The sequence below is a fragment of the Orcinus orca genome, chromosome 3 (assembly GCF_937001465.1).
Source record: "Orcinus orca chromosome 3, mOrcOrc1.1, whole genome shotgun sequence".
Lineage (NCBI taxonomy): Eukaryota > Metazoa > Chordata > Mammalia > Artiodactyla > Delphinidae > Orcinus > Orcinus orca.
Genome location: NC_064561.1, coordinates 16,705,346 through 16,732,897, shown reverse-complemented (window position 1 = coordinate 16,732,897; position 27,552 = coordinate 16,705,346). Strand labels below are relative to the sequence as shown.

The 27,552-nt window shown below is 38.7% G+C and overlaps 1 protein-coding gene and 1 pseudogene across 3 annotated transcripts in view; one reads left to right on the top strand and one right to left on the bottom strand.

Moving 5' to 3' along the window:
• Window positions 1-3,200, top strand: part of ADAMTS2 (ADAM metallopeptidase with thrombospondin type 1 motif 2) — a 247,008-nt gene extending 243,808 nt beyond the window's left edge. For all 3 annotated transcript variants that reach the window (XM_012538326.3, XM_049708447.1, XM_049708446.1), the window contains one exon: window positions 471-3,200. In XM_012538326.3, the coding sequence (XP_012393780.2) occupies window positions 471-928 (458 nt within the window). In that variant the 3' untranslated portion in view covers window positions 929-3,200. The remainder of the gene's footprint in view (window positions 1-470) is intronic.
• A 5,471-nt stretch (window positions 3,201-8,671) lies between these two features.
• LOC117198197 (succinate dehydrogenase [ubiquinone] cytochrome b small subunit, mitochondrial-like) lies at window positions 8,672-14,094 on the bottom strand (annotated as a pseudogene).
• Window positions 14,095-27,552: the final 13,458 nt, after the last annotated feature.

Sequence of the window (27,552 nt, the reverse complement as noted above, 5' to 3'; positions counted from 1 at the left end):
AATTGGTTCTTTTAGGTTTAATTTTGTTATAGTTACTGCTTAAAGATTACTGTAGAGTCAAACTGTGCCAAAGAATGTCATTGGGGTTACCACTGGGCTATCAAACGTGAACATCTGATAAAGTCCCATTCTTTAAGATGAGCTTGGAATCACTCCCTGAGAATAGACAGGCCTCATTTCTGTCTCAGACTTTGAGAGATACTGAAAAATTTGCACTCAGTCAGGGCCTGCTTGGAGGAGGGGAGCATTGCTCACAGCTTGTGTGGCAGCACTCAAGGGTGGGGTCCCCGGATCCACCCTGCCCAAAGGCTGCCCGATATCAAAACCACACAGGCTTTCTGTGTGAGCTCGCTTGCCTCTGTGCTGTCTCTGGGCTCTTTCAAATGCCTCCTCCAGAAAACTGCTTCCTGTGGGGGAACAAGGTCCCCCTTACCTGTCCTTTGGTTATTTGTCCCACTTTTCTCTTTCAGAGGGCCGCTGCCAAGGTGACAAGTCAATGTTCTGTAGGATGGAAGTCTTGTCTCGCTATTGCTCCATCCCAGGCTACAATAAGCTGTGCTGCAAATCCTGTAACCTGCAAGACAACCTCACCAATGTGGACGACAGGGCAGAACCACCCTCTGGGAAGCACAATGACATTGAAGAGCTCATGCCCACCCTCCCAGTGCCCACTCTAGTCATGGAGGTGCAGCCTCCGCCAGGCACACCCCTGGAGGTGCCTCTCAATACTTCCAGCACCAGTGCCACCGAGGACCATCCGGAAACCAATGCTGTGGATGTGCCCTACAAAATCCAGGGCCTGGAGGATGAAGTCCAGCCACCCAACCTAATCCCTCGACGACCGAGCCCATACGAAAAGACCAGGAACCAAAGAATCCAAGAGCTCATTGATGAGATGAGGAAGAAGGAGATGCTCGGAAAGTTCTAATAAAATGGAAAGATAGCATCAATAGCATTTTTTTTTCTTGCTTATAGAGATATTCCATGGGATGGCAACTCCTGTGTTGTGGAGATGAAGTCAGATTCCTGATTTCAAAAGGTTTGGGGAAAACAAAGAGGGAGAATAATGTAAAAAGAAAAAAAAAAAAAATATATATATATATATGTCCTGTACTGAGGTGGAGTGTGGGTTGGAGAGGAATATAGAGGTTCTACAACCCCCATTGATGAGGGAAGGCAGGAGGGATAACTCGGAGAGAGAAAACGTTTGCCCCAAGTTTCTGAGCAAGTGATTGGGAATCTTCTTTTCCTTGTGGTGACAACCTTGCTGGAGACACAGGACATTTCCTGCCAATCTGCAGACTGAGACACAAGCCCCATGGGACTCTTGGGAGAAACGATGATTTATTTACTAAGTGACCAGTCACTAAGATGAGTGCGGTGAAGTGGAGGCCATGAACTCCAGTCTTCGAGGTGGTGAGGCAGGTGATGAAGATGAGTGTGGTGGCCAGCTGGCACTCCCAGGCTCTCCCAGGCCTCTTTTAGCTTCACTAACCCTGGCCTTGCTTGTCGCCTCTGGCCAGCCTGGCCTCAGACCCGGGGCTCCCCAGAGAGGCTCTCCCCTTCCCCAAGTGCACTGGAAGGATGAGGGAGGCATGCACTCTGCTGGAAAGTCCAGTGAGTGGGCAAGGCTCACTTTTTTGTGTGTGTGAACATGCAGCTTAAACTTCCCAAAATTACAAGACCCAAGCCCATTAGCTCCTTAGCTGGGCCTAGCCTGCCATGTAATTCTTAAGCTTTTCATGTCCAGGAAAGTTCTAAAGCCTTTGTATTCTCACCAGTCATAGATCTTAGAGAACTCTTTCTTATTTCATTCCCCATTCTGTGGATGAGAATACTGGGCTCACAATAGGTGCTAAAACCCTTTATCGGAACCTGTGCATGTGTGTGTGTGTGAACCTCTGCAAGAGGTCCAAGGGACAGAGTAAGGGGGTAAGAAACAGTGAAGGGACATCTGGGATGATGCTTAACCTTCCAAATGGTTGAAAACTAGCCTCCCCATCTCCCCAGCGTAGCCTACCTCTCTCCCCTCTGCCACCATGTTCCACACTTGCTCATACATGTCCCAGTGTCTCCAAGGAGCTTGCTGGCTCCTAAGAACCAAACTGGAGAAACCTTTCTGAATTCTCTCATAGTATCACTTCTTTAACAAGATGTAGTGTGAAGCACTTCTGCACCCTCGTCTCTTTATCATTAGGAAATGTATCCACGGCTTTCCCTCGTTGGTTGAACCCATGGCAGCTGGTGCTACTCACGGGCTGAAGGACTGGGCAGTGCTTGCTTGGGTCCATCCTGGAATGTCGAGGAAGCTCCGGACTAACCCTAGCCAGAGTATTACTCAGTTTACCCAGCTTGGGGGCCACAGAATGGGAACACTCCCTTCTCAGATCACAGCAGAGCAGGGCTGTGTGTCTTAGGGGCTGGAAGACTTTAGGGAGGGGCCCCAGGTGGGACACACCCAGGGGGATCTCTCTTCTGCTGCAGGAAGAAAGATGCCCTCTGGGAACTGTAGGCCAAGTGGCCACGGCCCCATATGCCATACTCAGTGCCTTGGGCCATATATCCACAAAGTTCTCTAGACTAGATGGTCCTCAGAAGTCTCTCTGTGTATGAAGGCAGTGTTCACCCGCTCTGAGACACTGCAAATTTCCACTGAGCTTGAGACAGGTGGAGAGCTGGCTTAGCAACAGTCCGGAGCTTCCAGAGCTGGCTGAGAGGCTTCTGCAGTCTGGGGAAGGCAGAGGATGTCTTTGAGCCAAGGTTTCCCAACACCAGGTTGAGACTCAGAGGTCCTCTTTGTCCACTGCTCTGCAAAGTCAGCTGAGGGGCCCAAGAGTCACTTCATGTTCGTGGGAAGACTAGTGCTGGAGTTTTGGGACCTGGCTCTCGGATCTACTCCTTTTGGAAAACCCATGGAATTTCACGTATAAGCCTTTCATGTGTACTATAAAGTCGTTTGTTTGTTTGTCTGGAGTATATTATAAATGGTGCTCAATAGCAAAGTCTTTATCAGATGAAGCATTACGACTATGTACTCCTGTCTGACAGGCAGCTGCCACATGGGTCATTTTGGTGCTGAACTCACATCACAACATTTTATCTTACTGATGACAGCAGGCAGTACGTTTGTTTTTCTGTATAGTAAAATTTGGCCCCTTGGTTTTATAACTTATTAAAGTCAAAATGTCTGTGTTTTTGCACATCATGCCTGTGTTTGTTTGTTACCTTGACTACACTTGTCCCCCATTCCCAGCCTAAACTTGGGCAGACAGAAGGATATGCTTCCCTCACAATGCCAAGAGATGTGGAGGGACACCAGTAGGCAGTGAGCCAAGGCTGCACAAGTCAGGATCCCATGAGGGGCGAGAGGTGCCCAGAAGGACCGATCTCTCTCCCAGCTCCCCGTGGAGTCAGTTCTCCAGGCAACACGACTTAGCCAAAGGCTCCCAAGTCAACCTTAGTTCAAGGAGGAGACACCTCCTCCTCCCTGACTGCAATCCCTTCTCTCTTATAATTAGGTTTCCAGAAAAAAAATACTAGATGTTGAGGTAAATTTTAAATTCAGAAAAACAGCAAATAACTTTTGAGTATGAAAATGGAACACACTTATACTAAAAATTATTTTTTGTTTCTCTGAAACTCACATTTAACCGAGAATCTTGAAATTTTATTTGCTACATTTGGTAACCCTACTTACAATCAGTATTCTACTTTTAAAGACAGGTGCATGCTCTCTGGTCCTCTGATACTAGCAGGTATTGGGGAGGAGGGAGGTTGAAGGACAGAAGAGGTGATTTCTTCTGCTACCCTGACCAAGTAGGAATCAGGCAATGTCACAGTGCTGGGGAGAGGGAACAATCAGAAATCTTATTCGTTTGTACAGGGGTTATACGTGGCTTAGGAATACACAGTATTTCTCCTTGTTCTTTGCTATAATTTGTTTTGACTCCTTTTTTAAAAAATATTTATTTATTTATTTATTTATTTATCTTTGGCAGCGTTCCGTCTTTGTTGTTGCGCGAGGGCTTTCTCTAGTTGCAGCGAGTGGGGGCTACACTTTGTTGCGGTGCATGGGCTTCTCATTGCGGTGGCTTCTCTTGTGGCGGAGCACAGGCTATAGGTGCACGGGCTCAGTAGTTGCAGCACGTGGGCTCAGTAGTTGCAGCTCTCAGGCTCTAGAGCACAGGCTCAGCAGTTGTGGCGCATGGGCTTAGTTGCCCCACAGCATGTGGGATCTTCCCGGATCAGGGCTCGAACCCATGTCCCCTGCATTGGCAGGCAGACTCTTAACCACTGTGCCACTAGGGAAACCCCTTGACTCTGTTTTTATAGTACAGTTAGTTATTTACAACGGGGAAGAGGAATTCGGAATGGGTATGTGTGAATGTGTGTGTTAGCAGTGGAGAGAAAGAGCCTTGGGTGAGCAGAAACTGGCTGAGACTAAATACCTGGCAAAGGTAACTCATAACTGGATAACCCAGAAGGTTATTTTAGAAAACAGGCCCTGGGTTGTAGAGGAAGTGGTAAGGAAGGCCCAATCCATGCTTCCTGAAGAATGTTGATAAATGGTTAGGAGGAGCCAAATGATGTCATTACTGAGGATTTGGCCACCACTCCCTCCTCTGGGCACCGTGTGAGTCCCTGATTTGCATGCACAGAGCAGCCATGCCATGGTCATACCCAGGGGTTTATACTCCACTGTGAATTCTTAGCCCAGGGGAACACAGTACACTCCCATTTAGAGGCTGTGTAGCCAATTCCCCCCGAACCTCATGACCCCACACTGTTGTTGCTTCATCTTTGGGGGCTCCCTCAGGGACTAACCTCAAATACACATAAAAGTTACACAAAGACAGTGTGTGAGCACCCCACGGGGCACCGAAGCAACAAATGCCTTGGTTCAAATAAGATTCTTCTAGTTTCTTTATGTGAACACTTAGATCACTGATTTTCCACCTTTCTTCTTTAAAACTCCATGCATTTATGGCTATAAATTTCCATCTATACAGCTGTAGCTGCACCCCACAAAATTTGATATTTCATACATTTTTTGTCATTTCATTCCAACTAGTTTCTAGCTTCCATTGTGACTTCCTCTTTTACCTAAGAGTTATTAAGCATGTTGCTTAATTTCCAAACATTAGGGGGTATTCTGGTTATGGATTGTTACAGATTTCTAGCTTATTTTATTGTGGTCAGAAAACATTTTGGGGAATATTCCAACTCTTTGAAATTGGTTGAGGCTGGCTTCATTGCCCATGATGTGGTCAGTTTTTTTGTTTTGTTTTGTTTTTATTGCACATGTGCTTGAAAGAATATGCAACTGGTAATTGTTTTTTATTTATTTAGGTTGCGGCACATGGGATCTTCGTTGCGGCATGCAGGCTCTTATTTGCGGCATGCAGGCTTCTTAGTTGTGGCACTCAGACTTCTTAGTTGCGGCATGCATGTGGGATCTAGTTCCCTGACCAGGGATCAAACCCGGGCCCCCTGCATTGGGAATGCAGAGTCTTACCCACTGGACCACCAGGAAAGTCCCACAACTGGCAATTGTTGAATACAGTATTCTATATAGGTCTGTGATGTCAAATTGGTTAATTTATTATTCAGATCTTTTGTATCTTGACTTAGTTTTCTTCTTGTTCTATTAATTTGATAAAGAGTTGTTTTAATACCTCCCACTGATTGTGGATTTTTCTATTTCTCCTTGCAGTTTTATCCATTTTTGCCCTTCTTTTTAAAAAATAAGCTATTTTACTATTTTGAAGTCTCATAATGGGAGCATACAAATTTCTAATTGTATCTCTTGTTGGTAACATTATCCTTTCATCCTTATGAATTGATCAATTTTATTTAAAAAATTTTGAAATTTTCCCCCCTAATATTAGTATAGCTATATCAGCTTTTTTTTTGGTTAGTGGTTGCACAATATAACTTCTTCCATTCTTTTACTTGCAAATTTCCTAGATCTTATGTGTGCTATTTGTACTTTGTAAACATATAATTTTCAATATCATCTAACACTTTAATCTTTTGATTAGACCATTTAGTCTATTACATTTAATGTCATCACTGACACCAGTGCCCTTATATCTACTTCTTTTGTGCTATTTGTGATCTGTAATTTTTTTTTCTCTTCTTTCTTGCCTTCCTTTGGATTGAGTGCTTTTTTTTCCATTCCATCTTAGCCCTATGTTAGTTTTGAAGCTACATACTACTTTTCTCTTATTTTAATGAGTATTCAAGACATTTCAACACACACTCTTAATTTACCATCATCTATTATTCTTCTTAAAGTGACCTTCTTTCCAACAATGCAAATCCTTAGAATAGTGGTCTCAAGCTCTATGTGATGAAAGATAAATTTTTAAAATTTTCATTTCATCATGGACTAATAAAATATAAAGGAATTAATAGAAAAATAAGTAAAAAAGCAAAAAGATATACAAAACACAAGCTTAATTTTAAAATAATTTTGAGGTATAATTGACGTACAATAAACCACACATACTTAGGTGTACAATTTGACAAGTTTTGAAATATATACAAATGGGAAGTTATCACCACAATCAAGATAGTGAATATACCCATCACACCCAGTAGTTTCTTCCCACCCCTTTGTAATCTCCCTCCCCTTCATTCCTATCTCCAAGCAACCACTGATCTTCTTTGTGTCACTACAGATTAGTTTTCATTTTCTAGAATTTCATAAAAATAGAATTAAACAGTATTTACTCTCTCTTGCTGCTTCCAGCCAGTATAATTATTTTTTACATTCATACATGTTATTGCATATATCAGTAGTTCATTCTCTTTTATTACTAAGTAGTATTCTATTGTATAAATACATTACTGTTGGTTTATCCATTCAGCAGTTGATGGACATTTGGGTTGTTTATAACTTGTGGCTTTTACAAACAAAGATCTATGATCATTTGTGTATAGGTCTTTGTATGGTGTGTGTATTCCTTTAAGCAAAACACCTAGGAGTAGAATGGCTGGATCATATGGGAGGTGTATGTTTAACTTTTTAACCAGCAGCATATGAGACTTCCAGTTCATCTACACTGTCACCAACACTTGATACGGTCAATCTTTTAAATTTTAGCCATTCTAAAAGATATCTAGTAGATATCTCATTGTAGTTTTAATCTGCATTTCCTTACTGAATAATGATGTTGAGCATCTTTTCATATCCTTACTTGCCATAGGTAGATAAATCACTCGATCAACAAATAGATGTAGATTGATCAATAGATAGACAGATGATAGAGAGATATAGATTGATCAATTTTCTTTAGTGAGGTGTATGTCAAATCTTGCCAAATTTTCATTGCGTTATTCATTTTCTTATTTAGTTTGGAGAGTTCTTTATATATTATAAATACAAGTAATTTATCAGATGCATGCTTTGCAAATTTTCTACCAGTTTGTGGCTTATCTCCTCATTCTCTTAACAATGTATTTTGAGGAGCATAAGTTTTAATAAAGTTCAACTTATCAATTTGTTCTTTCATGGACTGTACTTTTCATGTTGTGTCTAAGAAATCTTTGCCTAACCTAAGGCCACAAAGATTTTCTTATATGTTTTGTTCTATAAGTTTTATATTCTTAGATTTTATATCTATATCTATGATATATTTTGAGTTAATTTTTGTATATGAAGTGAAATATGGATCCAAGTTCACCTTTTTGCATATGGATATCCAAATGTTGCAGCACTGTTTTTTGAAAAGATTATCCTTTCTTCACTAAATTACCAAAGGTCATGAAAATTTCCTCTTACTTTTTTTCCCTAAAAATTGAATAGTTTTTGCTCTCACATTTAGGGCTAGTCTCCATTTTGATTTAGTATTTGAATGTGGTGTGACATTAGGATCTAAACTCATCTTTTTTGCATGTGGATATCCACCTTGCTGTATCATTTGTTAAAAGACTGCCTTTTCCCTGTAGTCCCTGTTAAAAGACTACCTTTTCCTTGGCGTATTTTCCAAAGTCAGGTTTTTCTCTAAATTCTGTTTCATTGATCTATATGTCTTTCCTTACACTAGTGCTACATTGTCTTGAGTATTATGGATTTTAGTAAGTTTTGAAATCAGAAAGTGTAACTCCTTTAACTTTGTTCTTTTTTTTACATCTTTATTGGAGTATAATTGCTTTACAATGGTGTGTTAGTTTCTGCTTTATAACAAATTGAATCAGTTATACATATTACATATGTTCCCATATCACTTCCCTCTTGCGTCTCCCTCCCTCCCACCCTCCCTATCCCACCCCTCCAGGCGGTCACAAAGCACCAAGCTGATCTCCCTGTGCTATGTGGCTACTTCCCACTAGCTATCTACCTTATGTTTGGTAGTGTATATATGTCCATGCCTCTCTCTCGCTTTGTCACAGCTTACCCTTCCCCCTCCCCATATCCTCAAGTCCATTCTCTAGTAGGTTTGTGTCTTTATTCCTGTCTTACCCTTAAGTTCTTCATGACATTTTTTTTCTTAAATTCCATATATATGTGTTAGCATACGGTATTTGTCTTTCTCTTTCTGACTTACTTCACTCTGTATGACAGACTCTAGGTCTATCCACCTCATTACAAATAGCTCAATTGTTCTTCTTTTTGAAAATTGTTTGGCTCTTCTGAGTCCTTTGTATATATTTCCACATACATTTTTTTTTTTTTTTTTTTTGCGGTACGCGGGCCTCTCACTGTTGTGGCCTCTCCCGTTGCGGAGCACAGGCTCCGGACGCGCAGGCTCAGCGGCCATGGCTCACGGGCCTAGCAGCTCCGCGGCATGTGGGATCTTCCCAGACTGGGGCACGAACCCGTGTCCCCTATATCGGCAGGCCGACTCTCAACCACTGCGCCACCAGGGAAGCCCCCGGTGTGGATTCTTTAGTATTTTCTACATACAGGATCATGCCGTCTATGAATACAGTTTTACGTCTTCTTGTTCCATCTAGACTTCCTTTTTTTCATCGTTGGACTGGCTAGAACTTCCAAACAATGCTAAATAGAAGTGGCAAGAATGGGTATACTTGTCTTGCTCTTGATCTCACGGGAAAAGCATACAGTTTTTCACCATGAAGTATGATGCTAGCTGTGGGCTTTTTGTAGATACACTTCTTTAGATGAAGGAAGGTACCTTATAGTCCTAGTTCACTGAGAGTGTTTATCATGAGTGGTATCGGATTTTGTCAAATACTTTTTCTGCATCTATTTAGATGGTCATGTGTTTTTTGTCGTTTATCCTTTTGTCATTGTATTAACTGATTTTCAAATGTTAAATCAACCTTGCATTCCAGATCTACATCCAATTTGGTCGTGGTCTGTAATTCTTTTTCTCTATTCCTGAATTTGGTTTCTTAATATTTTTTGTTGAGGGTGATTGTACCTATATCCCATAGTTTTCTCATCATGTCTGGCTTTGGTATCAGAGAATGCTGGCCACATAGAATGAGTTGGGAAGTGTTCCCTCCTATTCTATTTTGTAGAAGAGTTTGTGAAGAATTGATATTATTTCTTTTATTTTTATGTTTGATAGAATTCATGAGTGAAGACATCTGGCCTGAGCTTTTTCTTATACCAAGATTTTAAATTACAAATAAGTTTCTTTACTTATTATAGGTTGATTTCTTCTTGGATCAGTTTTGGTAGTTTGTGTCTTTCTAGGAATTTGTCCATTTCATCTAAATTATCTAATTTGTTGGCATACAGTTATTCATAATATTCCCTTATAATCTTTTTGTCTGTTTCAGAGTCAGTAATGACATCCTCTTTTTTACTCCTTATTTTGGCAATTTGTATTCTTTCTTTTTTTCTTGGTTAATCTAGTTCAAGCTTTTTCAATTTTGTTGGTCTTATCAAAGAACCAATATTTGGTTTCACTGATTTTTCTCTCTTGCTTTTCTATTTTCTATTTTCAGTTTTCATCGAATAGATTTCCTTTTTTCTCCTTGCTTGAGATTAGTTTGCTCTTCTGGTTTCTTTTTTTTTTTAATCCAGCATTTTTGTTTTTTAAACTTTATTTTCATAGGATATATTTTCACATTAGAAAGTCCCACAGTGGGAAAATAATAATTTATTACCAATAGTTTTGTATTTGTGGACAGGTTATTTTAGGACAAATAAACACATTTGAGGATCAGGTCTTAGTTTAGAATCTGCAATATTTTGACACATCAGCAAGGGGGACCTCTTCCCTAAACGGGACTTATCTATATTTAGAACCTCTCCACACTCTTCTTCCTATGATTTAGAAATTAGTAATGTGAGATATCAGCACTTCCCAATTTTAAAGTTTCCCCAGGACATGTAACTATCAGTAGCTGGTACCAACTGAACAGAGGAGTAAGTTTTCAAAACACTGTTTAATTTTCTGCAAAATCTTTACTTATGAATTAACAGTCTTTCCCTTATTCGTCATTCTCAAGACAAATGTAGAAGCTTGATCATGTATTGATAGTAAGAAAGTTGAATTTACTCTAAGAGGTTGATAAATTAAAAGGCCAAAGCTCATATATAATGTTAAGTTATACTATGAGTCTTGTGAGAAGCTGGGAGACAACCCCATTAACGCATCAGAACGCAGAACTCAGTCTTACAATTTCTCAGATACAAGTTCTCTCAAACCTTGTCCTCAAAGATTAACCTCTGAAAATAACCATGTGATTAGGATAAAGGTTTGTCTCACCAATGGCTTATATGTTATTTCCTCTTTATTGTCAGTGGAATGGCATGGCAGAGCAGAGGCAAAGAGTTGTACAATCAGTTCTTAAGATATTAAGTCATAAAGCCCAGGGCTTCCACAGCATGACAACAGCTTTCAGATGCCCACATCATGATAGCTGAAATAACAAGGCACAGCAAAGTTTAGAGCTGAGCATCTGAAAGGCCTGCCTTGGTAGCTTTCTGAGATGTACCGCACAGACAGAGTCAGCAACAACTTGTCCAAGGCCCCAGTGACTATGTAGAACATGGGCTGAAGCCAGGAGTCCATCGCAGAGCAAGGATTCAAATACACAGCTGGAAGCAGGGCCAGGAGCAAACACTGACAACCCTCTTACCAGTCCAGGGTAGAGCTGCAGCTTTGGAACCAGGATGGCGGCTGGGTAACAAGTAAATGTGCTGTGCTCCACAACATTCTGGGGTGGGCTGGTCCTGGAGAAATGCTGAGACATGAGTAGGTATGACCACTGGGTTTGAAGGAACAGACCTCAGTCTCCTTGGGCATGATAGAGGACACTCAGCCTCCAGAGAACCACCGTCTTGCTCCCAAGGCCTCAAGGTCATCCAGTAACCTAGAAGCAGTTATCTTCTTCTGGTTTCTTAACATGAAAGCTTACATTTGTTTATGTTATTGATTTGAGACCCTTCTTGTTTTCTAATATAGCCATTTACAGTTATAAAATTTCTCTCATGAGCTATGTTAGCTGAATTCCATAAATTTTGATATGTGTTTCATTGCATTCAGTTCAAATATTTTAAAAGTTCACTTGTGATTTCTTTGGTCTATGGATTACTTAAAAGTGCGTTTTAAATTTTCCAAATATTTGGGTATCTCCCAATTTTTTAATTCTGTTGATTCTAATTTAATTTTACTGTGGTTAAAAAAAGAACTACTTTGTATTATTTCAATCCTTTTAAATGTATTGAGACTTTTTATGGCCTTGTATATGGTTTACCCATACATAGTTCATGTGTGTCTGAAAATAATGTGTTTTCTGCTATTATTGGGTAGAGTGTTCTGTTGATGTCAGGTCAACTTGGTTGATAATGTTGTTTAAGTTTTCCAGTGGCCATGGTTCACCTCTCTGAGTTCTAATCCTCTCCCTGAAGTTGGCTAAGAATTTCTAAATATCCTTTTAGCTATTTGATACTTTCAAGAGTTTCGTTTTCCTTGTTCAGTCTTTTTAGTTGCTTTTAACAGGATGTTTGGCCTGAATTATCTAATCTGACAATTCTGGAATCCCATTATCAATTTTTAAGACAGGGTTGTCTATTTTTATCTGTTGGAATTAGGCTAGGTACCATTTCTAATAACATTAGGCAAACTTTTTTTTTCTTTTTTTTTTTTGTGATATGCGGGCCTCTCACTGTTGTGGCCTCTCCCATTGCGGAGCATAGGCTCCGGACGCGCAGGCTCAGCAGCCATGGATCACGGGCCTAGCCGCTCCGCGGCATGTGGGATCTTCCCGAACCGGGGCACGAACCCGTGTCCCCTGCATCGGCAGGCGGACTCTCAACCACTGCGCCACCAGGGAAAGCCTAGGCAAACTTTTAACACAAGGTTTTACCGGTAAAAGAGAAGAGAACTCAAAGCCTTTAAATCCTTACCAAAGTGCCCAAATATAACAATTCTTTCTCTATTCCTAAATCAATTTAAACTAAAATTTTTATATATAAAGAATTATAATTCTATGTAGATAGTTGGCTTCCTACTATTAATGTTTCAAAAAACATTACTGGATAAAGAAAGGTCATCATATAAATATTATAAAAATGTAAAATTTCAATTAACCAGGTTAATACAGCAAAAGTTGTCATAACTTCAAGGAGAAATTGACAAAGTCCCCATCCTAAGGAGAACATTGAACATGTCTCAGTAATTAATAGATCAGTAGTGAAAAGAAAACAATAATATATAGAATATTTGAATAATACAATAAACAAGCTTGATCTAAGTAACACACATATATCTCTGTTCCCCCAACAATTGAACAACTCACACTCTTTTCAAATACTATGACATATTTATGAAAATTGATGATATATAGGGCCATTAAGGAAGAATAAGAAATTGAATAGATTTAGTAATTAATCTAACTACAGGTAATTAAATTAGAAATCAACATCTAAAAATTAATTTAAAACATACATTTGAAATGCAAAAACTCACACTTCTAAATAGCTCACAGGTTGAAAATCATATTGAAAATTAGGAAATACTTATAATTGAATACCACTTACCGAAACTTGTGAAATGCAGTCAAGGAAGTGCTTGGAGGTTCTTATGGTCTTAAATACAAATATTAGAAAAGAAAAAAGTTTGAAAATAAATTAATGAACTATGTAACAGAGTAAACCCAAAGAAAGTAGAAGGAAATAAATAACTGATATTATTTATAAGGATAGAATTTAATTAATAGAAAAGAAATTTTAAAAGATCAACAAAGCCAAAAGTTCATTTAATATTTACCGACTCTGGTAATAATGATCAAGGATTAAAGACAGGACGTACAAATCAACAACTTTAGGAATAAAAAGCAGAACTTAATATTGAAAAGGTAGAGATTAAAAGGTTTATAAATAAATAATATGAACAAATTAATGCCAAAAAATTGAAAATAATTAAATGAATAAATTCTTAGAAAAATAAAATTTGTCAACATTTACATAAGGAGAAATAGAAAACCTAGTTAGAATTATAATCATGAAAGGAATTGAACTTGCAATTCAAAATAGTCCACCAATAAAATACCAGGCTCAGACAAGCAGACAATTCTAACATCATACATATTCTTCTAGGTAATAGGAACAGAAGGAAGCATTTTTCAGTTTATTCCATGAAGTTAAGATAACTATCTTACCAAAAATAGATAAGGACCAGAAAAAAAAAAAAAAGCACAAGAAAATTGCATGGATGCAAAAATCCTAACCCCAGTATCACTAGACCATATCCAGTCATGGACCAAAAAGATGCTCTATAAGACTAAGTTAGGTTTATTCCCAGAAATTAAGGATGATTTAACTTTAAACCTATTGATTTCCAAGCAAGATGGTGAACTAGCATGAGTATCCAGCTTCCTCCCCACTGTAACTCTAGAGTAGGTACAAAACTGACATGGGATTATTGACCTGATGAATGAACATAGATACTATGAGAATGCCTGAGAAGGCTGTTTTGAAGTGGTACAAGTGTGCCTGTGGCAGAGGGTTAGTTTGTTTTCTGTTTTGTTGGGTTTTTTGGTTTTTTCAAAACTTTGGGGTGTGGAGCAGCCAGTCCCCTCAGTGAGAAGACAGTGTTAGGCGAGAGTTTATAACTTTTACCTCTTTCTTCCCATACCTTGCTTTGGACTGATCATTTTCTGCTGCATTCACCCAGAAATTATTAGCAATAGCTCAGGCTAGATGATGTCAGTTGTGACAGGTCAGGATAGCATTTAAACCCAATGAAAATGAGAAACTGGTGGAAAGAGGTGCAGATTGGTCAGCTCCACTCCCTTCTAACCCTGAGGCAGCTGAACTGAAAGCTAAGAAGAGAGACTTCTGGTCTCAGCTCTGACATGTGAAGAGTTTGGAAGCCATCACTCCCATTCTCACAACCTCATAAAAGCTAAACAGACTGAAAATCAATGACTGTTCTTAGATCCATCAGAGAATTGAGGTCAGAGGGCACATTTTGTCACCCTGGAACTCAAGTGACAAGTGACTACAGAGAATTGCAGCCAAGATCAGCTTACTGGGAGCAGAAGCTTCTGGAGCCAGTAACTGATAGAAATATTTAAATGGTAGTTGACAAACTTCTAGAGGCAGTGTGTGGACTGGTTTAAGGGTGGGGTCCACAGTCTTAGGGAGTCCCCCACTCTCCTGCGTTTTACTTCCAGAAACCTCACTGGTTCTCACAGTGAAGATGTGAGAAAAATCCCCTTGTGCTTCTGGCAGCAAGAAGGGAAAAGTAGTCCTTTTGAAATATGCCTAGGAGAAAAGTTACCATTTTGAAATACACCCAGAGTGTCCTCTAAAATAGAGGTCTGCTTTCAAGAGCAATACTTGATCAGAAACTTATCTGACCTGGAGAAAGGCAATTAGACAAAGTCAGCCCCTTCCAGCCTCCTCTCTAGGGGGAGGAAGAAAAGACTAACAATGCCTCTGAAAGTCACAGCCCAGGGACCCAGACCCACTAAAAAACAGATTTAATCAGGAGATTTTATTTATTTATTTATTTATTTGTTTGTTTGTTTGTTTAGGCTGTGCCGGGTCTTCATTGCAGCATGCAGGATCTTCACTGCAGCATGCAGGATTTTTTTTAGTTGCAGAACGCAGGATCTTTTAGGTACGGCATGCGAACTCTTAGTTGCAGCATGCATGTGGGATCTAGTTCCCTAACCAGGGACTGAACCTGGGCCCCCCGCATCGGGAGCTCGGAGTCTTACCCACTGGACCACCAGGGAAGTCCCTAATCATGAGATTACAGAATTGCTTCCCCTCCCCCACACCTTCCCACCACATCATTAGGGCCCCAGTATAAAAATAGTGGATTACAATTGAGAGAGCTGCAAGACAGACTCTCCCTAAGAAGAAATTCTGAAGAAACCCAAAGACAACAGGGAAGCAAAAAACAAACAAAACAAAACACACACACACACACACACACACACACACACACACACACGTGGAAACTAGAGGAAAATAAAGCCTCTGGCACCTATAGCTACAGCGGATTAGAGGTCTAGGAGCCCAGCTCCTAGGGATTAACACAAAAGCCTGTGTACCTCACTTCCTATTACCATATACATCAAGTGCAGCTTGAAACAAAAAATACAAGGCATGCTAGGGCTTCCCTGGTGGCGCAGTTGTTGAGAGTCTGCCTGCCGATGCAGGGGACACAGGTTCGTGCCCCAGTCCAGGAAGATTCCACATGCCGCGAAGCGGCTAGGCCCGTGAGCCATGGCCGCTGAGCCTGCGCGTCCGGAGCCTGTGCTCCACAACGGGAGAGGCCACAACAGAGAGAGGCCTGTGTACAGCAAAAAAAAAAAAAAATTAAAAGGCAAGAGAAAACAGTCTGAAGAGAGAAAGCAAGTGTCAGAATCAGACTCAGAAAGGACACAGATTTTGGAGTTATCACATAGGGAATTTAAAATAACTATGATTTATATGATAATGACTCAAATTGAAAGTAGACAACATGTAAAAACTTATGGGTGATATAAGCAGAGAGATTGAAACTCTAAAAAAAAATCAAAAGAAAACGCTGAAATCAAAAACACTGCAGCAGAAGTGAAGAATGCCTTTGATGGGTTCAACAGTAGACTGGACAGAGCCAAAGAAAAGATAAATGAGCTTGAAGATAAGTGAATAGAAACTTCCCAAACTGAAATGCAAAGAGGAAAAAGAATGAACAAAATGGAATAGGACCTTCTTATACAGTCTTCTTTCTGCATAGAACATGTCCTGCTTCTCAATTGCCTCAAGATCTCTGCCTAAGAGTATTTACTCAAGGAAGCCCACTCTGACCTCATACCATGCTCTGGAGTACTTACAATTTTCTAATCAATGCTTTTGTGATAGTCGGTGGTTTTCTTTAATAGCATTTATCAAAATTGTAATTTAAGGATTACTTCTGTACATGTACACTACCATCCACAATTACGAACGTATTACTACACTAGGCTTTCCAAGAAAAAGAAACTATACCTCTAGAAAAACATTTTTTTTTCAGATTTTGGACAACAGGCAACACAGAACTCTAATCCCCAAGTGAAAGGAAACAGAAGTAAGCCCTTAATAGCCCAGCTTTTTACCTGGAGGCACTTTTCAGACCATGGTTAAGAGAAAAAGAGCCCAATCAGAAAACAACAGTGTTACCGAGCTGAAAAGACATAAATCAAAGATCAGAGCTAGCTGCTGAGGTGTTAGGAATTTGTGGTGCAACTACAAGAATAGAAGGTAGCTGCACAGAGATGTAGCTCCAGAAGTCTGCAGGGTTCTCGAGTTTTGGGCTGATATGCTGCAGATATGTGGTGAAAAAGTGCCTGAGGAAGGGCAAAAAAAAAAAAAAAAAAAAAAAATCAAGTAGCTGGGAGCTGTGAAATAAATGAAGATTCTGGAGTTGACACAAGGCTGGGAGACACTGAAGTTTCAGATAGCTGGAGATAAGAGACCTTGATGAAAGCCCAAGCATTCAGTTGATGGCTTAGAAGGACAGCCTCAGGAGCTTCTAGCCCTAAGTAAAGGGCACTCTAGACCCAACTCCTAGAGACTGAATGTTTGTGTTCCTCCCCAGATTCATAGTCCCCATTGTGATGGTATTTAGAGGTGAGGCCTCTGGGAGGTGATTAGGTCATTAGGTTGGAGCCCTCATGAATGGAACCTTATAAAAGAGGTCTCACCACCTAGAGGGGTGGGATAGGGAGGGTGAGAGGAAGAGAGATGCAAGAGGGAAGAGATATGGGGACATATGTAAATGTAAAACTGATTCACTTTGTTATAAAGCAGAAACTAACACACCATTGTAAAGCAATTATACTCCAATAAAGATGTTAAAAAAAAAAAAAAGGTCCCAGGGATCTTCTTCAAACCTCCCACCATGTGAAGACACAAGGAAAAGATGGCCATCTGTGAACCTGGAAGCGGCCAGGAACCTTGATTTTGGACTCCCGACCTCCAGAACTGTGAGAAATAAATGTCTGCTGTTTATAAGCCCAGTCTGTTGTTGTTTTGTTATAGCAGCCCCAACTAAGACATACCTCTAAAGGTATGTCAGTGGACTAGAATAGGGCCCAGAGATAGAACCACACATACATAATCAACTGATCTTTTTAAAGGTACAAAAGCGGGCTTCCCTGGTGGCGCAGTTGTCAAGAATCCGCCTGCCAATACAGGGGACACGGGTTCGAGCCCTGGTCCGGGAAGATCCCACATGCCACGGAGCAACTAAGCCCGTCTGCCACACTACTGAGCCTGCGCTCTTAGAGCCTGCGAGCCACAACTACTGAGCCCGCGTGCCACAACCACTGAAGCCCGTGCACCTAGAGCCCGTGTTCCACAACAAGAGAAGTCACCTCAATGAGAAGCCTGTGCACCGCAATGAAGAGTAGACCCCACTCGCCGCAACTAGAGAAAGCCTGCGTGCAGCAACAAAGACCCAACACAGCCAAAAGTAAATAAATAAATATTTTTAAAAATAAAAAGGTACAAAAGCAATTAAATGTAGAAAGGATAGCTCTTTTCAAGAAATGGTGCTGAAACAGCTGGATATCCATGTGCAAACAAAAACTAAGCTAAACTGAGAAACAATAAAGCATTATATGTCAATTATACCTCAAGTTAAAAAATCAATGAAGCAATAAACAAGAAAAGCCTTATACCTCACACTCTATATAGAAATTAACTCAAGGTGGATCATAGACTTAAATATAAAATACATAGTTATAAAACTGCTAGAAGAAAGCATAGGAGAAATTCTTTGTAGCATTGGGTTAGGTAAAAATTCCTTAGATATGATTTATAATTTTTTTTTTTTTTTTTTTTTTGCAGTATGCGGGCCTCTCACTGTTGTGGCCTCTCCCGTTGCGGAGCACAGGCTCCAGATGCGCAGGCTCAGCGGCCATGGCTCACGGGCCTAGCCGCTCTGCGGCATGTGGGATCTTCCCGGACCGAGGCACGAACCCGTGTCCCCTGCATCAGCAGGCAGACTCTTAACCACTGCGCCAACAGGGATTAAAGGATTTATGGACTTCTAATATCGGCTCCATATTTGCCACATGGCACACTATATTTCAGATGTAGTAATCTGGAGCACTAGAAAAAATGGTTATTATTACTTATGAAATGTTCTTGGATCTTCTAATATAATCAGTGGATTACTTTTGCTTTGCTAGAGACACTTTAAAAATAAAAAGTGAAGCTGCATAACTGGGATAAGATATTTGCAAATCAATTATTTGACAGAGATTTGTTTGCAGACTATATACAAACTCTCCAGGCTCAGCATTAAACAAAGAAACCCACAAACTGGGCAAAGATTTGAAGAGACTCTTCACTAAAGAAGATGAATGGATGGCAAATAAGTACGTGAAAAATAATCAAAGTCATTATTCATTAGAGAAATGCATTTAAAAACTACAATGGGATAATATTACCAACCTATTAGTATGATTAAAATGAAAAAAAAAAACAAATAAGCAAAACAAATACACCTGGACAATACCAAGTGCTGGTAAGGATATGGAGTGATAATGCAAAATGGAACGACTAGTTGACAAGCAGTTTGGCAGCCTCCTGTTAGGTTAAACATTCATTTCCAACATGACCTAGCAATCCTATTCCTAGACAGTTACCCAGTAAAAATAAAAATAACCTCTCTCTCTCTCTCTCTCACACACACACACACAGACACACACACAGACACACACACACACACAAAATAGAACAGGAGATCTAAGACCAAGAAGATCTAAGATGAAAAGTATAATATATGCATAATGGAAATACCAGAAGAAGAAAGGGAGAATGGAGCAGAAGAAATATTTGAAGTAATGGTGGCTGAGAATTTACCAAAATCAAATGACAGACACTAAATCATAGACCAAGGAAGCTCAGAGAACAGGCAGGATCAATACCCCCAAATCTAACACCTACCTAGGCATTCAAACTGCAGAAAACCAACAACAAAAAAAAGGGGGAAGTGCCAGAGAGGCAAAAACACATTATTTATAGAAGAACAAGAAAAATGATATCAGCTTCTCACAACAAACCATGAAACCATGGAGAGTGGAGTGAAATATTCAAAGTGCTGAAAGAAAAAACCCCACCAATCTAGAATTCTGTATTCAGTAAAATTCTTATTTAAAAGTGAAGGAGAAATACAGAGTTGCTCAGACAAACAAAAATTGAGATAATTTGTCACCAGAAGACCTTCCTTGAACAAAGTATTAAAAGAAGTTCTTTGAAGAGAAAGAAAATGATATAGGTCAGAAACTCAGATCTACATAACAAAAGGCAGAGCATCAGAGAAGAAATAGATGAATGTAAAATAAAATCTTCTATTTTTCTCATTCTTAATTGATCCAACAGATAACTGTTTGTCCGAAGTAGTAAGAACAACAATGTACTGAGTGATTATTGCATATGGATAAGTGAAATACATGGCAGCAATGTAATTAGGGATGCAAGAATATTGTTTTAATACTACATTGTGAAGTAGTAGTATAGTATCATTTGAAAGTGAACACAACATTAGTTGTAAACCTATATTGCAAACTCTAGGGCAACCTCTAAAATTTTTTTAAAAGTAGTACAATTGATACGCTAAAAAAGGAGAGAAAATGGAATCATATAAAATGCTCAATTAAAATCAGAAAAGGCAGAAAAGAGGGGAAAATAAGAAATAAAGAACAAGTTCAATAAATAGCAGACAGTTACAAACATGGTAGATATTAATCCAATGATATCAATAATCACTTTCAATGAGAATAGTCTAAATCTACCAACTAAAAGACAGAGACTGAAAATGGACAAAAAACAAGACCCAACTATACATTGTCTACAAGAAACTCACTTTAAATGTAAACACACAGAATAAAAATAAAAGGATGAAGCATGATATACATGCTAACACTAATCAAAAGAAAGCTGGAGTAGCCATATTAATTTCAGACAAAGCAAACTTCAGAACAAAGAAAATTATCAGGAACACAGAGGGGTATTACATAACGATAAAGGGATAAATTCTCAAAGAAAACATAACAATCCTTAATGTGTATGCACCTAACAATAGAGCATCAAAACAGGTGAGGCAAAAACTGATAGAACTGCAAAGAGAAATAGACAAATATACTATTACAGTTACAGACCTCAACAACAGCAAATGATAGATCCAACAGACAGAAATTCAGTATGCACATAAATCAACTCAACAGCGCCATCAATCAACTGGATCTAATGGACACTATAAAATACTTCATTCAAAAACACAGAATACATACTCTTCTCTAGCTCACATGAAATAGTCACCAAGATGGACCACATTCTGAGCCATAAAATGCACCTTGAAAAATTAAAAAAAATAGAAATCATACAAAGTACGCCCTCATGCAAAACTTAATTAAACTAGAAATTGATAATAGAAAGACAGCTGGAAATTCCCCCAAACATTTGGAGATTAAACAGTGCACTTCTATAAAGAGCACATGGGTCAAACGAAAAGTCTCAAAAGAAAATAAAAGTACTTTGAACTAAATGAAAGTGAAAATGCAAGTTACCCGATTTGTGGGATGCAGTGAAAGAAGTGTTTAGAGGGAAAATTATACCTTTCAATGCATATATTACAAGAGAAGAAAGTTTAATAATTCAATAATTCAAGGTTTCACCTGAGGAAACTAGAAAACAAAGAGCAATATAAACCTTTATTGCAGAAGGAAAGAAATAAGAGGAAAAATAAATAATAAAAACTGGAGCAGAAGTCAATAAGATTGAAAACAGGAAATCAAAAAAGAAAATCAACAAAACCAAAAGCTGGTTCTTTGAAAAGATCAATAAAATTAATAAACCTCTAGCCAGGCTGAGCAAGAAAAAAAAAAAGAGAGAAGACACAGTATTCTTGCTCACGGGGAAATAATGAAGAGAAGAATTTCTGACATGGAATATCTCATCACAGCATAATTTCTTCATGATAATTAAAAATTGAAAATGACACTGCAACATAAGTAAGTTTCTGAATGGATCATTTGTCAGCTAATCAAGGAAATCTGTTTACTGATGATAAATTAATTAAATCACATTTAATTGCAGCAGCTAAAGAAATATTTCCAGAGAAAATAAACTTGTTTAAGCCTTTCAGTGAGAACAATTGTTCAAAAAGTTGAGGGCATTGTGAGCAATGTCAATAGTCAGTTAAAGATATGGGTTTTTAAAAATAAATTTATTGATTGATTTATTGATTTATGGCTGCATTGGGTCTTCGTTGTTGCATGCGGGCTTTCTCTAGTTGTGGCGAGAGGGGGCTACTCTTCATGTGGTGCGCGGGCTTCTCATTGTGGTGGTTTCTCTTCTTATGGAACACTAGGTGCATGGGCTCAGTAGTTGTGGCACACAGGCTCAGTAGTTGTGGCTCACGGGGTCTAGGGCACTGGCTCAGTAATTGTGGCACACGGGCTTAGTTGCTCTGCAGCATGTGGGATCTTCCTGCACCAGGGATTGAACCTGTGTCCCCTGCATTGGCAGGCGGATTCTTAACCACTGCACCACCAGGGAAGTCCCAAGGCATATAGTTTTAAGTGGTTTTCCTTGGCTCTTGATGAATCAACAGATGTCAGTGACACTGCTTGATTGTTGTTTATTTGATGAGTCACTATTGCGTTTAAAACAACTGAAGAATCAGCCTCTATAAATAGTCTGTGTGGAACAACTATAAACAAACCAGAATATTTTTAAAGTTGAAAAAATGCTCAGGATAACCTGAAGTGGAATCTGCTGTGTTCCAGCTGATGATAGTAAAAATATGTAAAGAGCAGAAGGAGGCTTAGTTGAACAAACTTACAAAGCTTGTGAAAATGTAAGTTTTTTTAAACCTGTGGATATTCATCAGCAGGTAACATGCAGAAAATATTTGAGCTTATCATGTCTTATTGAACAAGTAGTGGCAACACTGAACTTTACTTGCTCTTGTGGACTTAACTATTGTCAGTTCCGTGATTTTTTTTTTTTCAGAAATAGAAGCTGAATACCCTGTCTTGCTCTGCTACATAGCAGTTAAATGTCAGCAGTAGTGAAGTTTTATTGCAATTTTTTTCACCTCAAGGCTGGGGATGAAATTTTTCTGAAAGTGAATTGTATTCGATCACTATTTTAAACACGGCATGGCTTTGGAAATTAGCTTTTGCTGCAAACTTAATAAATGTTCCTCAATGAATTCAATTGCCTAAAATTACAAGGCAAGTGAGAGCTTATATGTAAAAATATGTAAAACTTATTCTGGGGCTTCCCTGGTGGCGCAGTGGTTGGGAGTCCGCCTGCCGATGCAGGGGACACGGGTTCGTGCCCCGGTCCAGGAAGATCCCACATGCCGCGGAGCGGCTGGGCCCGTGAGCCATGGTCGCTGAGCCTGCTCGTCCAGAGCCTGTGCTCCGCAACGGGAGAGGCCACAGCAGTGAGAGGCCCGCGTACCGCAAACAAAACAAAAAAAAAAAACGTATTCTGCTGTAGCCACATAGCACAGGGAGATCAGCTCAGTGCTTTGTGTCCACCTAGAGGGGGTGGGATAGGGAGGGTGGGAGGGAGACGCAAGAGGGAGGAGATATGGGGGTGTATGTGTATGTACAGCTGATTCACTTTGTTATAGAGCAGAAACTAACACACCATTGTAAAGCAATTATACTCCTATAAAGATGTTAAAAAAATTTATTCTGCTGTAAAGTCATTTCAACAACAATTAATATTTGAATCACAAGTAATGTTAAGGTGCTTTATACATGTTCCATGCTGTCAAAATTTAAAAGAAAAAGTGATATCTCCACTCCCACAAATATTCTCTGCAGATATAGTTTCTGAGCACAAACTTCAGTTCAGCAGTGCTTTTTTTTTTGGATCTCAGTGCAGGTACAAAGGAAATTTCCGTATTCCAAAATCCATTTAACAGTACAATGGAGGAGCATCTACCTAGTCTTCTATTGGAAATAATCTTCAGTGTAATGATACGTTGAAAGGAAAATATCAAACGAATAATCTAACGGATTATAAATGACTTTCAAGCAATGAATATGTGCAATTAAGATCATATGCTCAAATTGGGAGACTGGGATTGACAAATATACATTATTGATACTATGTATAAAATGGACAACTGATGGGAACATGCTGTATAGCACAGGGAACTCACCTAGTGCAGTGTAGTAACCTAAATGGGAGGGAAGTCCAAAAGGGAGGGGATATCTGTATGTGCATGGCTGATACATTTTGCTGTGCAGTGGAGGCTAACACAACATTATAAAGCAACCATACTCCAATAAAAATTAATTTAAAAAATTAAAAAAATAAAATCATGTGCTCATGGACTGATATCTGTATTTGGCAATACCTAAATGTGAAAGAACATTTTCAAAGATGAAATACATAAAACTTCATTATAGATCAACATTAACAGATAAGCATTTGCAGTCAATTTTTTACAACTTTACTAAGACAGAATTCACATGCCATGCAATTCATCCGTTTAAAGTGTACAATCCAATGCTCTTTAGTATATTTCAAAGTTGTGCAACCATTAGTACAATCAATTGTAGAACATTTTCATCATCCAAAAACGAATTCCGTATCCATTAGCAGTCACCACATATTTTTCCAACCATCCAAGCCCTTGGCAACCAATAATCTATTTTCTGTTTCTATGGATTTGCTTATTCTGATCATCAAATATAAATGGAACTATACAATACATGATCCTTTGTGACTGGCTTCCTTCACTTAGCACAATGTTTTCAAGGTCGATCCATACTGTAGAATATCAGTGTTTCACTTCTTTTTCTTGCCAAATAATATTCCATTGCATGAATATACCACATTTCACTTATTCATTCATCAGTTGGTGAATATTCGGTTGTTTCCATTTATTGACTGTTGTGAATAATGAGTATACAGGTACAAAATTTTCAATGGATGTATGTTTTCATTTCTCTTGGGTATATACTTAGCTGTGGAATTTCTGAGTCATATGGTAACTCTATATTTAAGCTTTCAGGAAAATGTCAAATTATTTTCTAAAGAGGTGACACCATGTTATACTCCAACCAGAAGTGTATGAGAGTTCCAATTTTTCTCCATGATTGTCAACACTTTTTATTACCTCTCTTTCATTCTAACCATCCTCGTGGGTGTGAAGTGGAATCTCCTTGTAGTTTTGACTTACATTTCCTTGATGGCTAATGAGGTTGAGTATATTTTCATGTGTTTTTGGCCATTTGAATATTTTCTTTGGAGAAATATCTTTTCAGATAATTTCCCCACTTTTATTTGAGTTATTTGTCTTATTATTGAGTTGTAGTAGTTCTTTATATATTCTAGACAGTACATTAGCAGATAATATAATTTGCAAAATTTCTCTTCCATTCTATGGACCAAATTTGTACTTCCTTGATGGTGTCCTTTGGTTCACAGACATTTTAAATTTTGGCGATATTCAATTTATGCATTTTTTTCTTTTGTTTTTGTGGTTTTGGTGTCATATCTATGAAACCACTGCCTAATCCAAGGTCACAAAGATTAATGCCTATATTTTCTTCTAAGAGTTCTATCATTTTGGCTCTTACATTTAGGCCTTTGATACATTTTGAGTTAATTTTCATATATGGTGAGGTAGGGATCCAACTTTACTCTTTTGCATCCAGTTGTCCCAGCACCATTTGTTGAAAGACTATTCCCACTGGATTATCTTGGTATAGTCAATTTTAATGATAGGGAATACTAACTTTAAGCAAAACAGTTATTCCCTCCCACAAAAGATTTGTAAAATATAACAACTGTACTCAATTGTTGTGTTTTGAATTTCATCATTAAAAATTTGTGGAAATTTGTTTCTTTCTTGCAATACAATAAATATAAGTATCTACATAACATCCTTGATTTTGCCTCTTGGTCCACAAAACCTAGAATATTTACTATCTAGCCCCAGAAGTTTGCTGGTTTCTGATTCCTGATCATTATACAATGTCTTCCATGGTGAATCTTAGATCAGCTACATGCTACAGGACTCAAATTATTGTATAACTTTTAAGTCACTATTGAATGACTTATGACATTTCAGAAACAACTCACATCTACAACACTAATAAATGCTTAGTATGATATACATGCAGTTCATTACAGCACAGCTATCACCAATACTGTTTTGGAGCTCAAGTTGCAGAGCCATACACATTCTAGATCAAGAGGAGGATATTTCATATTGATGCTAGGTTGAGGATGAATAGGGAGCTGCACTGCTTGGGATAGCCTTTCACCCTATAAACTTTTTGCTGTGCTGGGATCCCAGACCCAAGGAGAGTGATATTGCCTTTCTTTTCCTCTGGGAGCAAATTCTTCCCTGGGTTCCATTACACTTGCTATCTTCCATCTCTTCACTTGTTGTAGGTGGGAGCAGATTGCCTCTTTGTCTTATAGGGGCAGTGTTATGCTGACCCTAAGAAACCAATTTTCCTTCCAGAGGGAGCAGCTTTTTCCAAGATAAGCATGGATTCTCCTGCCTTTTTTTTTTTTTTTTCTTTTTTTTTTTTTTTTTTTCTCCTGCCTTTTAAAGGTAGTTCAACTTTGATCCCAGTCTAGGTTTTCAGAGTGCATCTCCAGTTTCAGCTTCTTCATTAACTTTGTTAAGTATCAATATAATTTATATAATATAGCAATATTATAATTATGTTATAGCTATAAAACTATATAATAAGTTATTAAGTATAACTTATAACACATTTAACAAATAAAGCCCTTTAAAATATCTGTTAATTCTGGTGTGGTAAATATGACTTCTGTGGTTGAAGGAAGAAATAACTGGGGGAAGTGGGTGGAGCACAATACAAAGCTATCGTAGCAAACAGTGTTACAAGTAATCACATGAAGCAAACTAATCTCTCTACAAGTTACTCTCCCAACAAGACATAAAAAGGGCACCAGCACCTTGTTTGGTGTTCATCATACAACTCTTTATCTTTTACACCAGGACCTCCTAAGTACTAATTATAGGGTTGAGAGAAAGTGTTATTTTCATCCTGCATTCATTCTGACAAGGTTTATTCTCACTTATCCTGCCACAGTCTTCTTTAAAGATCTTTCTTATAAGAGGGAAGAGCAAGGGTTGGGATAGGGAATGGGAGAACGAATTCACTAGGGGACACAGGATGTAGATCAATAAAAGTGAGAAAGCTTCTTGCATTAAGTAACTAATTGCCGGGGATTCAATGTAGGAACTTCTTGGTACAATAATGAGTGGAAATCACTCAGCAGAAACATAGGCAGGTGAGGCAGTTTTCTTTGGTTTAGGATATTTCAGTGATATAAATGAAAATATTCTGTCAACTCATCTGGTCCATACCTATATATCTACTTATCTATATGTGTATATAGTTATTTTTACAGATATATAAAACTAGGATCCAGAAAGGGTATCAAACTTTCCCAAGTTCACAATAGTGAGTGGTAAAAACTAGCTCTTTTAACTCAAGTCTTTTGATTCTGAAAACAATTTTCCTTCTATTTATTAGAATTGTGTTTGAAACCAAAACATCTTCACAAAGTTTTTCTGTAGCTTCACTTGTAAACCCTAGCATTTTCCCATATGGGCCGTGATATCCTTCACTTGTAAGATTTCTGTTCTACCTTCACTTTTCCTCATTAGGTGTGGCCTTGAAGGGTTACACGTGAACTCTATACCAACTTCACTTTTCCATTAGCTGTGAATTTTGATATAAATTCAGACTCATGTTTTTTTTCTCTTGGTTGCTTTTGTCATATTAACTAAGGCACAAGATTCACCTCGTTGGTCTTGAAATGCCTAGCTCCTCCATTGTTCACCCATAGTATAATGCAACATCATGCAGACACACACAAACGCACAGGTCCTGAACAGACACAAATGTTTTTCTTGTTTTTAAAAACTATGTTTAAAATTTACATACAATAAATTTGCATTTTCTTAGAGTTCTATGAGTTTTAACACTTTCACACTATAGATCCGTGTAAGTACTACTAAACAGGATATATAACAGTTCTATCCCCCAGAAAACTCTCTTGTGCTATTGTTTTCTAGTCAAACCCTCTCTTCACCCCTAGTCCCTGGTAACCACAGATCT